The 13,110-nt window shown below is 49.7% G+C and overlaps 1 protein-coding gene across 1 annotated transcript in view; it reads right to left on the bottom strand.

Moving 5' to 3' along the window:
- Nucleotides 1–13,110, bottom strand: part of LOC122385239 (calsyntenin-1-like) — a 128,463-nt gene that overhangs the window by 28,878 nt on the left and 86,475 nt on the right. Inside the window, exons 3-4 of the mRNA XM_043373371.1 lie at nt 12,678–12,811; nt 1,982–2,190 (exon numbers count right to left, since the gene is read on the bottom strand). Coding sequence (XP_043229306.1) covers nt 1,982–2,190; nt 12,678–12,811 — 343 coding nt within the window. The remainder of the gene's footprint in view (nt 1–1,981; nt 2,191–12,677; nt 12,812–13,110) is intronic.

Here is a 13,110-nt window from a genome sequence, read left to right as displayed (position 1 = left end):
CATCACTGTCGTCAATGTCATCGCTTCAGGGCATAATATCAATCCGCCTGCCATCAATCCGTCGCCATAAACCCTACGACTGTCGTCGAGCCCTCCCTGCCATCACGGAGCGGACTCTGGGCCGTCGCCGTGGCGCTCGTAGCCCGGTTACGCGTGCTCGGCTCCTCTCCGATTCAATATCGTCAGCTAGCTAATCGCTGCCGGCCGACCAAATCGGTCACTCAACCAAATTGACGCCTGCGACACCGGCCATCCGTCGAAGCGTTCCGCGGACATTGGCCACGTTAGCACGTCATACGAGCCGGCCAGATCGGCCGAGGTAACGAGCCGGCCGGCATCTGTCTCCATCCGGCCCAGCGGCCAAATTCAGCCACTCGCCTTTACGAGCGGCCCGCTAGCGGCTCGGGGCAGCCGTGCCGAAATTTCCGCCTCGTTCGGCCGTATCGATTTGGCCGGCTCGTTTCGATAATGGCAGACGCGATGGTGGCCCGATTTGAGAGATGGTGGGGGATGGGTAACGCTCCCCTGTTCCGCCACGCATGCTATGCAGGTAGTGGAGGTAGATAATAGGCTTGACCGACCCCTGACGTCTGCACGGAATGGGAAGCGGAAGGGGAAATAAGCACCTAAACCTTATCAAAACGAGCTCCTGGCATGCAAATGTCATTTAACTGACCTTTCGTGTTAATCACTTTAGCAGAGCAAAGGTTTCCACATTAAAAACGAAACGATAAAAGCTCTATCGCAAAAGCAAACTAAAACGATCGCCACAAAATTCGGGAATTGTTCAGCTCTGATACTCTTCCATTTAGCGGTATCCATAGCAACTTCAAATTTTAGTTGTGCGGCAGATATGCTTTTTAAGCCACACGGTTCTCAGCCAAGTCATTTGGAAATAGTCCATGATGCGCAACAAGTGAATACATTCCCCATGAACACTGTTTGTATCACTCGGGGTCATGGTGACGAAAAAAGCCCGCTGTAATTATACGTCTGGCGCCGCCGGCCACTGGGGGACCTAGTCGTATCATACTTATCTCCGGAGACCCAGAGGGGATCAGCTTCGTCCCCTCTGATCCTTCGTCAGACGCCCTCTTTCCCCTGGGAGGGGGCACGTCAGGGCTGGCTCAAAGAACGCATCTCAGAGTCAGACTATTTCCCAGAAGACCTGGCCATGACGGTAAGCCCCTCGCTCGCTAGACCCTCGCTAGACCCTAGGACAGTGGGGGATATTATGTCATGCCACTATAGACCCTAAGACACCAACCATGGCTCATCTACACCGTGCCTCTATGGACCCCAATCCCCAGCCATGCTGAACAGCCCACTCATGCCTCGGCAGAGCCCAGCCCGGTCTTCTGTCGGTCCCAGGGGACGCGGTAGGCCGCTACCGACCGCCGCCTGATGAGGTCAGTCATTACGGCCAATCAGCAGGGAGACGACTGACCCGGGCTCGGCTCCGCCGGACACCACCCCGATCGTTACACGCCGTGACTCCTGATAATTATACAGAGACCGAGCGCAGCGGCGGGCTCGTGTCTGAGGCAGGGCCAAGTATAGAATCAAACGGAAGCGTCTTTGAGGCTGAACTTTGGGACACTAGGTGGCACGGACAGAGTTAATCGTGTCTCATTTATATCGGTTCTGAGAGATGTCGAGACCCATCAGTATAAATTCATTTGTGAAATGACGTCGTTCATAATGTCCCTCTCAAAGTGAAATAAAATCAACCAAGGATGTTAGCGCGAAAAGCGAGTAAAATTGATTAGAACTGTTGTAACGAACCTCTAAGAGCATATCTGACGTTATCACAATGCATATAAATGGAGCAAATAATCCGATATGATATCCATAATGACTGAAAAACTAAAATAAATGCAATAAAATAAAATGCATCGGTCGGTTCCTTCCGATTCCAGCAAATTCCAGCAGCCGGCGATTTTTCTGTTGGTAAAGCCGGCCTCTGGTCAGAAGCGCTCACCCTGGCTGTTGATGACGAACGGCTGGTCGCTGCTGAGGATCTCGTAGCGGCAGATGTCGCCGTACTTTGGAGAGCAGTCGTCATCCTCCGCGGCGACCTGGACGATCTCGTCGTACAGCCGACCCTCGTCCACGTCCAGGATGTACGAGCGCTCGGTGAAACGCGGCGCGAACTCGTTCACATCCTCCACCTCGATGTGCACGGTGACACTGCCGGATAGAGGGGGCGGGGTTAGAGAGGTGACGGGTGAAGGTTAAAGGTAGTGTGCCACCTTTGAAAGATTTCCCATTTTATTTTTCCTAGGATAAGAGGCTTCTGTTTTTACCTAATATCGCAAAAAAAATCAAAAATGGGCCTGGAATAGTGCCTTTTTCGCCTAAAAGTTTTTCGGTTTTTAGATATGTATAACAACTGTAGTGGGCTCACCTGCAAACAGGCGTCGGGCAACAATCGCGAATGCGGCGCACTTGTGACAATAAGCAAAGGTCATCGTAACACTATATAGTGTTACGACCATACGACGTACGGGAATGAGTTATCAGCTGTCTAATCGTAGACAACACAATGTCGAGCCTTAAACTGTAAGCCCGTATTGGTATTGTTTCTTTTATTTGGCTGTCGAACATTATTTATGGTTTGAAATATGATTTTATGTAAAATAATTGATATGAAAAAGCCGTCTTATAAGTTTTGACCCCATTTCACCACACGCAAGTGGCAGAAATGACAATGATCAGCTGACGCATTTTTCTTGGCCGAAGTCAGAGCGCGCGGCCCGACGCACCACGCGTATTTGGAAATTCCGACCTCGACGAGCATCAGAAGCCACCTAACAGGCGTGTTTGAAACCGCAGGAGATGATGATGAACGGGTTTATCGAAACTTGATTGGATGAGCATATCGGTAATAGCGATTTCAGTGTGTGCATTTATTGTTCATAGTCATGTGAAATGTGGTTGGGGTACGACCGACAACCCGTCGGGGCGAATTTCGCACTGGGGTACTCAAAATTTGAAGAATTTAAGACGTTTCCATGAGTTTTGAAGGTATGGATAAGTTCTAAAAATCCGGTTCTCCTTATCTGGGCCATTAACTCCATACGGTCCAAGAAAGCTGGCACACTACCTTTAAGGGTTGGGGTTATTAGGTGATACATATTGTGCACAGATTGATCAGGTTTGATGGGCGACACTGCAGTGAAGTGAGTGGTGCTGAAAAGGCCCAGGGGCGGCTGTAATTCAAACCATTACAGAAGTCGGTTAAATTAATTACTAATCTAACGTGTAGCACAAAGTCCGGCAGTAAGGAAGCAGCGACAGTGTTTTGGCCAATATATTACGCCCCGTAGCCATTGCATCCTCTTCAGGCGTAAATTAAATTACGCCGCCCTCTGAAGCAAGTGCGCAAGAATAACAACTTATTTTATTTGAACAGCGATATTGCCTCGCTGCGCATTTAAACAAGGGTTAAGCGGCCTAAACGAGACAAGTTCGCTGGCTGTTGGTACTGGCAAACTTCCCTAGTATCTTGTGTTGGAGTTGAGCAAGTTGGAAATTGACGAGCACCACCCTGTCAGAGATCGGAAATAATTTGAGCAGGCCGGTCTAACAAGCAAACAAGCGCCACTGTCCCGTCCGGGGGCTCCGAAATGGTGTCGCAGCTTCAGAGGCGGCAGTCCAACGAGGATGCTGTCGTCTGGAAGACACGATTTGAGCAGTAGCCTCTCCGGAAAAGTCCAATATATTGGACAACTGCGCAGTGATATGGCACCGCACCGTAAATGGCGGTCTGAAATGGCTGGGAGAGTATGGCTCGTTTCTTACAAAATGGTGCGCAAAAACGGGATACGTAAAAGCAGGCGTGAGGTAGGCGGCGTCGGCGATAATCTCAGTGCTTTTGAGCTGGCATGTTGATAGCCTGTATGACCCCCATGCAGAATTGGATAATTATGCCGAGTTGGGGTTGCACGGGCGCAGCAAATCCGCCGCCGCCCTAGCGGTGACTTTGACCTCCGCCGTCTGGTGCGGCTCCAAAGCCAAGCCAGCGCGGCATTGGGAAGGCTCGTGCTACCCCAACTCGGCACAACTGTCCACCCCTGCCCCCATGTAGCTAGCAATGGACACCATCCCAAATCCTTTACCGTAGTGATTTGGATGACAGCTGTTGCTACCTCTAGTGGCCATACACCGAACTAGCCCTACCACCTAGCGGAACCGATAGAAACTACACACCAGCGACCAGCCACAGCTGACACCTGGTGGAAATCTTACGAACTACACAGGTCCCACAGGACTATGACAGGACTGCTGTAATTTTGGTCGTGGACTGGGTGGAAGAACAGGGGTGATGAGGGACACGAGTAACTGATCGCGTGACACGCTGCGGTGATGAGACAGGTCACGGCAATCAAGGCATAGGTCGGCCGTGCCAGGACGACCCCCATCCCCTCCCCCCCCCCCCCACTGGGGTCACGGAGACCCGTCACCACCCAACACCGACACGATGATATCACGACGCCAAGCCCGTGCATCTCGTATTGAGGGGTTATACCGACACCAGACCTGACTCAGGTATGTTCGGGACTCTCAGGTTATCTACAGAGCCAGTCGGAACACAGCCATAGACTAGGCGCCGGCTTCCGTACCGTCCAGTGACCAGTTCCACTCGCAGGGCCAGGATTTAGCGGACGCCGAACCCAATGAGCGAATTTAAATGCATGGCCCACGCCGACGGTTTTAGAGGACGATTGGAGGGAAAAGTGTCGCCCATGAAGGGGGCCATGGCTTACAGAGGTATAACTGTGACTTGATATATCTAATGCGATGGCGAGATGCATCAGTACGCCGACTTTACGTACGCTTCTAATGAAGATGAAATTCGTTTTTTTTTTTTACACAAATTTATGACAGCAGTATGCTATAGTGAATACGGTAGTATCTTTAGCCCGGATACCTATTTTACAACTACTGAATGGTAAGAAGAAAAGAGCCCCTAGTGCTCCTAAATTTAGTTGAGAGTTCAGCACATAATTGAGTGTTCCGCAGTATTTCCATACACGACTTTCATTATTTTACAAGATGGGGCAACTTTTAATCCATAACGATCAAACAACATCGACTACTATTTCAAAGAACAACTTCCTGTTCCACGTATGGTTAACGATCACCTCGATTTTTCTCTGAGCTAATCAATGTGTTTGATGTTCTTCTTTGATCCTTACCGAAACGATAGCCGCTACTGATTGGGCTAGAGCGGCGCAGCACGGCGTCAAACTTCCAAAAACTGCTCTCTCCCGCCCCTCCCCTCCTTCCAACCGAGACACACCCGCTGACAGGCGCCGCCGCCGGTCCGGGGGTTTGAGCGGCACGGACCGCACCTCTGCCGGTTCGTCCCCTCAGAGGACCGCTAAGCCTGATGGATGGCGGAGGAGCGGCCGATCGGACCGGGGATTTGTTTGGAGGCTCCCCGCCGCCCATCCGGTGGTGGGTGGCGCAGCAGCGGACCGGGCCGGTGGTAATTCACCAGCATAAACTGCTGAGACAGTCAATAATGCAGCGGCGGTGGAGGTCGACACCCAACTCAGCGGCAAGTCAGCAGCCAACACCTAACTCAGCGGCAGAACCCTGCGCTCAACAGTACCCGGCAGCTCTTTATAGCACCCGGCCGCTCCGCAATGTCTGTTCAGACTGGGCGCAGTTTAGGCTGTCTTCGCGCCCACCTTTGATGTTGCGCTGCAGCAGCAGCCGGTGCTGAGGAGCTGTCACTTGTGTTGAGCTCTTACAACTTGAACAGCCCACACTTTGGCTTTAACACAGCTTCTCCACTTTGAGCTTACGACAGAGCCATCGCCCTCCCACATGTTTAACAAGCACCGGTCTTTCTCAATATGTCGTCACCTGCCTCCATCTCAATGTCACCTCATCCATCTAACGCACCCACATTCAACCACCATCAGCTCAATCATCATTCCCTAGATCCCTGTCACCACTCCCTCCCTCCACAAACTTCTGATCTGTCCTCAAACCTCCTCTCCCACCCCGGCGGCCTTAACCGTCTGCAGCCACCCTGAGCCGCCGCCGTCCCGTCAGGAGCGCCACTCGCCGACCTGATGTCGCATCGCTCGCCGATTATGCAGATACCGTCTGCTCCCAGGAGCGTCTGCCACCGGCCCGGAACGGGGGATCGGCGCGGAACAGCGGGCAGGACTGAGGTCGGCCAAAGTCAGACGCGCTGCGCACATGGAAACATTAGGCAGATGAGAGAGGAGTTGAGGAAGAAATGTTTGATTGTGGAGCGGTTCTGGGGTGCGGACCTCTGAGAGGGAATGACGCAGTTGGTAAGAAATAAGATGAGACAAGGAAGTGGCACGTTCAGTAGGTCAAAGAACAGGGCAAAACAAAACAAGAGGACATGCGAAGCATGGTATCATTTATGTTTCTTAATGTTTCTTTAATGTTTGGTAAGAAAACAAACCATTCCATCGTGGATGAATAGTAGATCAGGCACCAGTTACAATTTTTAGTCACATCATAGATAACATGAATCTATGGATTACATGAATCGATGGATTCATGTTATATATGGTCACATTAATTTAAAACTCATTATTCACTCGACTGTTCCTACCCACCGTAACACCACAGACACACCGCCTAACACAGCCCAATACCATAAACATTGAGCATGGAGCACCATTAGGCCATGTTTGGATGCCATTTAAAAAGGTCCATTTTTTAAGAGGTCCAACTTCCAGCTCCGTCTAACGATGTCCAAGAATGACACAACCGTGTCAGCAGGTAACTAGATACAACACTTGGAAGTACTGTATACCCTGGCACGACATACGACATTTTTGAAATGTTTGGGAAGTTGCATTCTTATCGTCCCTCAGCGCCTGAGCTGGTATTATGTACAACCGAGTTGGAGCTTTCTACGCCAGCTCCCATCCACTAACATTATAAAAGTACCATTTCTACAAAAAGGAACAATGCGGAAAGGAAACTACCAGGCGGATGGCCAGATAGCGAACAAAGTCATGCTCGTGGTAACGTCACCAATATAACGACCGGTGACAACAAAAGCGACGACGGGACGGGGCTTTGTGAGCGTTCATTGTCGGTCTAAGATGCGTGTGTGGCGAGCGATCATCAATAACTGAACAGCCAGGAGTGAGAATCAATATCGGAACCGGCTATCACCAGGGCGGTAGCAGCCGTCACAGAGCATCACAAGTCACGAACATTCAGGCTTCAGCGACTGGCAACCCGTTCCACCCGTTGTCAAGCCGGTGGTGAAAAGGACTTTGAAATACTATATTTTTTCCGGCCCTACATGCAATTATCTGCTTTTTTGTACATTTGTCGAATGCGTTGAGGTTGTGCCTTTCAGAGCGGAAAATGTCTACTGATTGGAAACGCTGTGCTCGAGACCGTGATCCATTGCCGACACAGCAGCAGCGGTGTAATTAGCTAATCCATCGAGTCAAAACAACCAAAAAACACAGGACTAACTTCGAAATCGGATGCGAGCCAAACAAGCTTCGCCTTTACTACGCACAGAAAACATAAGAAAGAACGTGGGACTAAGTTACCAGCAAAGAACGAAAGGACGTTGCCTGATTTTCCAGAAATACGGAAGATTGATGCTGTTGCGTAATGGTAATGATACTTTTCCATTTTTGCGCATCTCCTGCAGTCCAGTCAAGAGCAAGCATAATTGATAACCCTAGATAAACTGCGCGAAAAACAACCATCGTTATCTATCATCAAACATAAAACAAGACTTTTATCCGAACCCACACGGATGGACAGGACGAGCATTATCAGTTGCCTGTTTCGCTTCTATCCGGGGAGACAACGATATACGCAGTTCTGACGTTTGTGTGTATCAGGTTCAAATTGGAATAGCTCTGGGGCATGCATCACGGACTCGCACTGAGCGGAATTGAGTTCCAAACGATAGCTGTTTTCAGCTCATGTTTCCCGACAAAGCCGCCGTCGGTCGCCCACGGCATCATAAAAGGTCCGTGGCAACTCTGTTTGGATTCGCTCCGTCGCCATGACAACGCTAATTGTGAAACAGAGCTATGCCTTTGTCTTGCTATCCTGAATAGACTAAGGCCTTCTGGAAATGTGAATATATTGACATTTCATATTGCTTCGGTCGCATATGCGCAAGAGCGTTTCCATTGTCTAAACGTTAGTAAGCAACTAATATGCGCAAGGACGTTTCCATTAGCCAAACGTTAGTAAGTAATTATGCCACACAATGCCTTCCTTTAGACGTATAAATTCCACGCACTTGCACATTTCAAACTGCAAGTATGATCAAGGCCGAAGTATGATAACAAGACACAATATATACCTAACAAATGGCAACTACGCCATTTTCTAACTGGCCAAAAATAGCTAGCGAATCACTCTACGGCATCGTCGGAAAAGCTCACAATGTCTTCAAAAACCGGTGTAATAAAGATGAGCTTAGAGCCCCTTCTACTCATTTAATTACCTCTGTACCTGCCCCAAACTACAAATAGCACAGCCACTTGGCCATCACATAATCAGTCCACTGCACGGGACCTCCAGCATTACCAACCGCACGTATTTCGCTGATTATATTCCCCACCGCTGCCGTCTCAGCTGGCTCAGTGGCGGAAGCGACCGTGGACCTACCCTTCATTACACTCGTCGCGGGAGTAATTTACGGCCCGCGGACCGGCCATGCATCAGGCTAACGAAAGCAGAGCCACTGCCCGCGGCTCTACGGAAGATAATGGGCATTGGACTGGCCGGATTTACGTGGTTTTAAGGTCGTGACGAAAACACGTGGGATGCACGGAAACAAGAGGCGCTCAGGATAATTAGTTCCGAAAATAGTGATCTAAGAGATGTATTCATTAGCAAATAGGTTGAGGTTGATGTTTGATAAAAAACACGGATCCGATCACAACCGTGGTTTCTCAGCCAGTTAGGTACAAGGAGCACAAGCAAGGCGATCCATGACGTCTAGTTCACCGCATCCGTGCCGAAGAACGGTTTGGCCATACGCCATGTTGGCAGGAACTCATTCGCAAGATCGCCTCGCACTGACATCCTCCAACATCCAGCTAACACATCCAGCATCCAGCTCAAACCTGAAGGCAATTGCAGCTTCTGACACCAGGTGACTGTTTGTTGGCTGTTTGTGTTGTTTTGAAAATCGACCGATGACCAACGACTCACCCGGCGCAACTTTTGGGCAGTCCCGGACCTCTTTTTCGATAGGCCAGGAAACATCCCCGCGCTAATGTATGGTCACTCCTTGGTAATGCTCCAAAATTACAACCTTCTTCCTTCAGAGATGCAAATAATCGCGTATGCGAAATAAAATAAGCGTAAGACAAGTGCTTGACTGGTTTATGGTTTGATGTTAAAACATGCAAATTTTCTTCCGTGTTCCAGCTTTCAAGACAACCCATCCAGGAGCCGATTAAAGACCACTCATTCTCTAATTTTGACGGCACACAGCTGCGGGCGCTACCAACTTTAATATAAACCGGAGAGAACTCCATTACATCGCTTATTTGACGTAAACTTGATGAGTCATGAGCCGTTTATGCTGGACGGCCGGAAACGACTATCCAAATCCATTAGTGTGGAAAATGGTTAGTTTTAAAATACACACTAACCATAGAAGGTCACAAGAAATAAAAAATGAACTAATGGTGAATTAGAATTACAACTGCTACCTAAGAAGTAGCAGCGTTACAAACGATTAGCCGCAGCTAAGAGAATTGGGCTCGATTTATTTTAAATCGTTTGATTTGACATCTTCACGTTGCAAGTCATTTGTAAGTCGTCAGCTGTTGTATAAAGCCATTCTCTTCCAGTTTTTTAGCCGGTCTATCACTTAATCATAATTGATTCAACAAGCCAGTTAGCACAATGTGTTGTTATGTGATGATTAATGGTTCATCTAAATGAATAACTGGTTCAAGAGCTACTCTGAAAGTCCAAAGAAGCAGTTCTCTGGTTAGTTGCTTTGTTCGACATGCAACTGTCGTAGCTGTCAAGATCTGCCATGTTAGCTTCAACATTTGAACACGTATCTGTTCATTAACCCTCGCACGACCAGGCCATTTCTCATAACACGAACGACCAGGGGGGGGGGGTTGTTACGACCCCCCCCTGGCGTTTCGAAACGGAAGGTCGTAGAGCTTAGCGGAAAAAAACAACGGATTGCTCTCAACGAGATCTCGCGATTGGTGGTATATTTTTTGGTCCTAGGTCAACATTTGACCTACTTATGACCGGTCAAAGGTCAAATTTTCCGAAAAAATCAAACTTTTTCAACTTTCCGCGGCGATTGCGGCAAAACGGTGGGAGATATCGACTTGAAACCTTCACTATCGTGTTCCTTGATCAATTTTCTATCGTTTGGTATGTATTTCGTTTCCCTAGCTCTAAAAATAGCGCGTTGGGAGCGCCGGAAGTCGGCAAGGTCACAGTCGGCGGCAGAAATTCGAAAAATCAAAATTTAAATTTTTGAAATCTGATTGTATTTTTGGATTTGGGAGGTCCATTTGCTCCCTATAGAAGCTAATATTGCTGCATATTCCCATTGAGGTGACAAGAATTAGCAAAATAGTGGTTCGGGCGCTTTTCAAAAATAGTACCGGACGCTGTTCCTCTTGTGACGTCATAGCTCCGTGACCTGACCTGACCCGGTCAATTTTCTTGCACCACACGATAGCCAATGCTTGCCCCAACATGCATGGGAAGTTTCATCATGATCCATCAAACAATGTGGGCATCACCGGCAGAAAACCTAGGGATTCGGCGCACACGTTTGGTAACTGTCGGCCGGAGGCTGTACCTCTTAGGACGTCATAACTCCGTGACCTGACATGACCCGATCAATTTTTTTCGGCAAAAGATGCGCAAAGGTTGCCCCAGAGGGTATTGAAAATTTCAGCCCGCTACGACAAGCCGTTTAGCGTGCACCTCGAAAAAACCTCAGGGGGGGTTGATACAACCCCCCCCCCCCCCTAGGCGTTCTAGGGTTAAATAGACACCACCAGCTTCCACCCTGCTCGACACTTGCCAGTCTTCATTTTTAAACAACAAAGCAATACCATTAGGTATGTACTATCACACACGTTGCAACCCTTTCAAAGCAAAGAAATCCCGTGCCCCGTGGCTAAAACCCATCCGACTCTGCGCCAAGTGGTCGAACCTCGAAGGTCACGGGGAGGATCGCAAGCGACAGCCTCCGCTTACGGTCAGCCCATCGTCACCTCGCGTGGACGCAATCTGCATAGCATGAATCGAAATGGGCCCACATGGGCAGCACGCCAGCTGGCAGAGCGCGGCCCGGGGACCGTCAACCGACACTAACCCCGCGCCCAAGTCCGATCCGCCAATCATTCAGCCCCGGCAGTGATTCATAAGTGGCCACGACCACAGCTGCTGCCGGATAAACTGTCAGACGAGAAGTAGTTTCAACGCACGATGCGCGTCAGCTTTTCTGACAGTTCATAAGCTTTCTACGTCTGGGCGGTGATTGATATACGCTCAGTTGAGGGTGATGAATTCATTAGTCAGCTGTCCAGAGCTCATGAAGATGGAGCTTGTTGAGAGCAATGAATAGTGACGTTGAAAGGTTTAAATTAAATCGGGCAGTGAATTTACAGTGTCAGAAACGTGGTAAGTGACAATCAGCGGTATGTTCGAAAGAGGATCGCGTCGGGACTATACGGGCAAATTTATCTTTCCGAACATGCAGCATTGCAGAATGTCGATACGTTAGAACCGAGGGCGACTCAGTGCGACACAATCATTCCATTTCATAGAATGTTTAGAATAAGAGTATGGTACACAAACTACACAAACGGGTGTGAGTAAATTCAGCATTACCGTTCAAATTACCCTTGTCAAGCTTCAATTTAAGGCCATTACAAGTTTCCAAAGTAAAACTAGTCCATCAGTTTCCCAATGTCAGCCAGACTTCAACCCCAGTAGCGCAGCGTCAAATTCCATTCTACGACACATTCTCATGCCATCGGCACATTCTACAAACTCGTGTCGCCAGCCTCTTGGAACATTCATCACTTGCCGTGACGTTTCTGAGTCTACACCATTAGTCGTCCCACGAGCCTCCATCCGTCTGAGCCAGCCCGTGCCGACATCCCATGCCGTGCATGGCTCCGCCTATCCACCTTGCACCAGCATTGGTGCCAGGTTTCACCACCCCTCTGCATCACCAGGCCACCGGACCCCGCCGGCACCGCGGCCGGCCGGCCGGTCAGGTCGGGTCGGGTCGATCAGTCGGCATCACCTAATGGGGTCGACAGGGGGCCACACGCACGGCGGGCGGACGTAGCGCGCCGTAGCCGAGCACGCCACGAGGACGGAGCGGGTGGCGAGCACGCCAGCGTGCCAGGTACCGCTGGGGTGGCGGGCAGTCGGAAGGATGGAGTTGTGTGGCTGACAACTACCGAGGATCTGCAAAGGACAACAGAGGATGCTATTCAATAGGAAATTGTCATCCCATGCAAGATATGCCGCTTCAAAACAGTGGTGGTTTTAAAGTTAAAAACACATACGCGTCCATCTTTTTCTCGTGGGTTCTTATGCAGGTTGTTCACACCCAAAAATGCATTATCACACTACAGCGGAAGCCTCCCGCCGTGGACCCCGCCAGCGTTTGAGTGACTCACTTGTCGGAGACCTGCGGGCCGGGGTCACAGCCGACGGCAGCGATCTCGAACCGGTAGCTCTTCCTCTTCTCACAGCTGAGAGGCCGGCGGGCCTGAATCACCGCCTCGCCGGTGCTCGCATCGGTGGACACCACCTGAGGTCAGAGGTCAGAGGTCAGAGGTCAGGTCAGGTCAGGAAAGGTCGAAAGAGGTCAGGTCACAAGGTCACACATAGTCACAGGACAGAGAGGTGGCACACAACGCGCTGAAAAGACCACAAACAAACGCGCTTTTAAGCTAAATCATCAAAGATAGGAGGCAAACAGATCAAAGGGTCAAAACAGGTGTTCGTCGCTTGCCGCCAAAGTCTGTCATATTGGTATAAAACGAAGACCGAAATAGCACATGGAACTGCAGTCGTTTACGATCGAGCTGAACGCCATCGACCAATCGT

This window comes from Amphibalanus amphitrite, unplaced genomic scaffold (genome assembly GCF_019059575.1).
Source record: "Amphibalanus amphitrite isolate SeventyFive unplaced genomic scaffold, NRLGWU_Aamphi_draft 000212F_arrow, whole genome shotgun sequence".
Classification (NCBI taxonomy): domain Eukaryota; kingdom Metazoa; phylum Arthropoda; class Thecostraca; order Balanomorpha; family Balanidae; genus Amphibalanus; species Amphibalanus amphitrite.
Note: the sequence above shows the minus strand (reverse complement) of the source record. Positions and strands in the feature narration are given on the sequence as shown.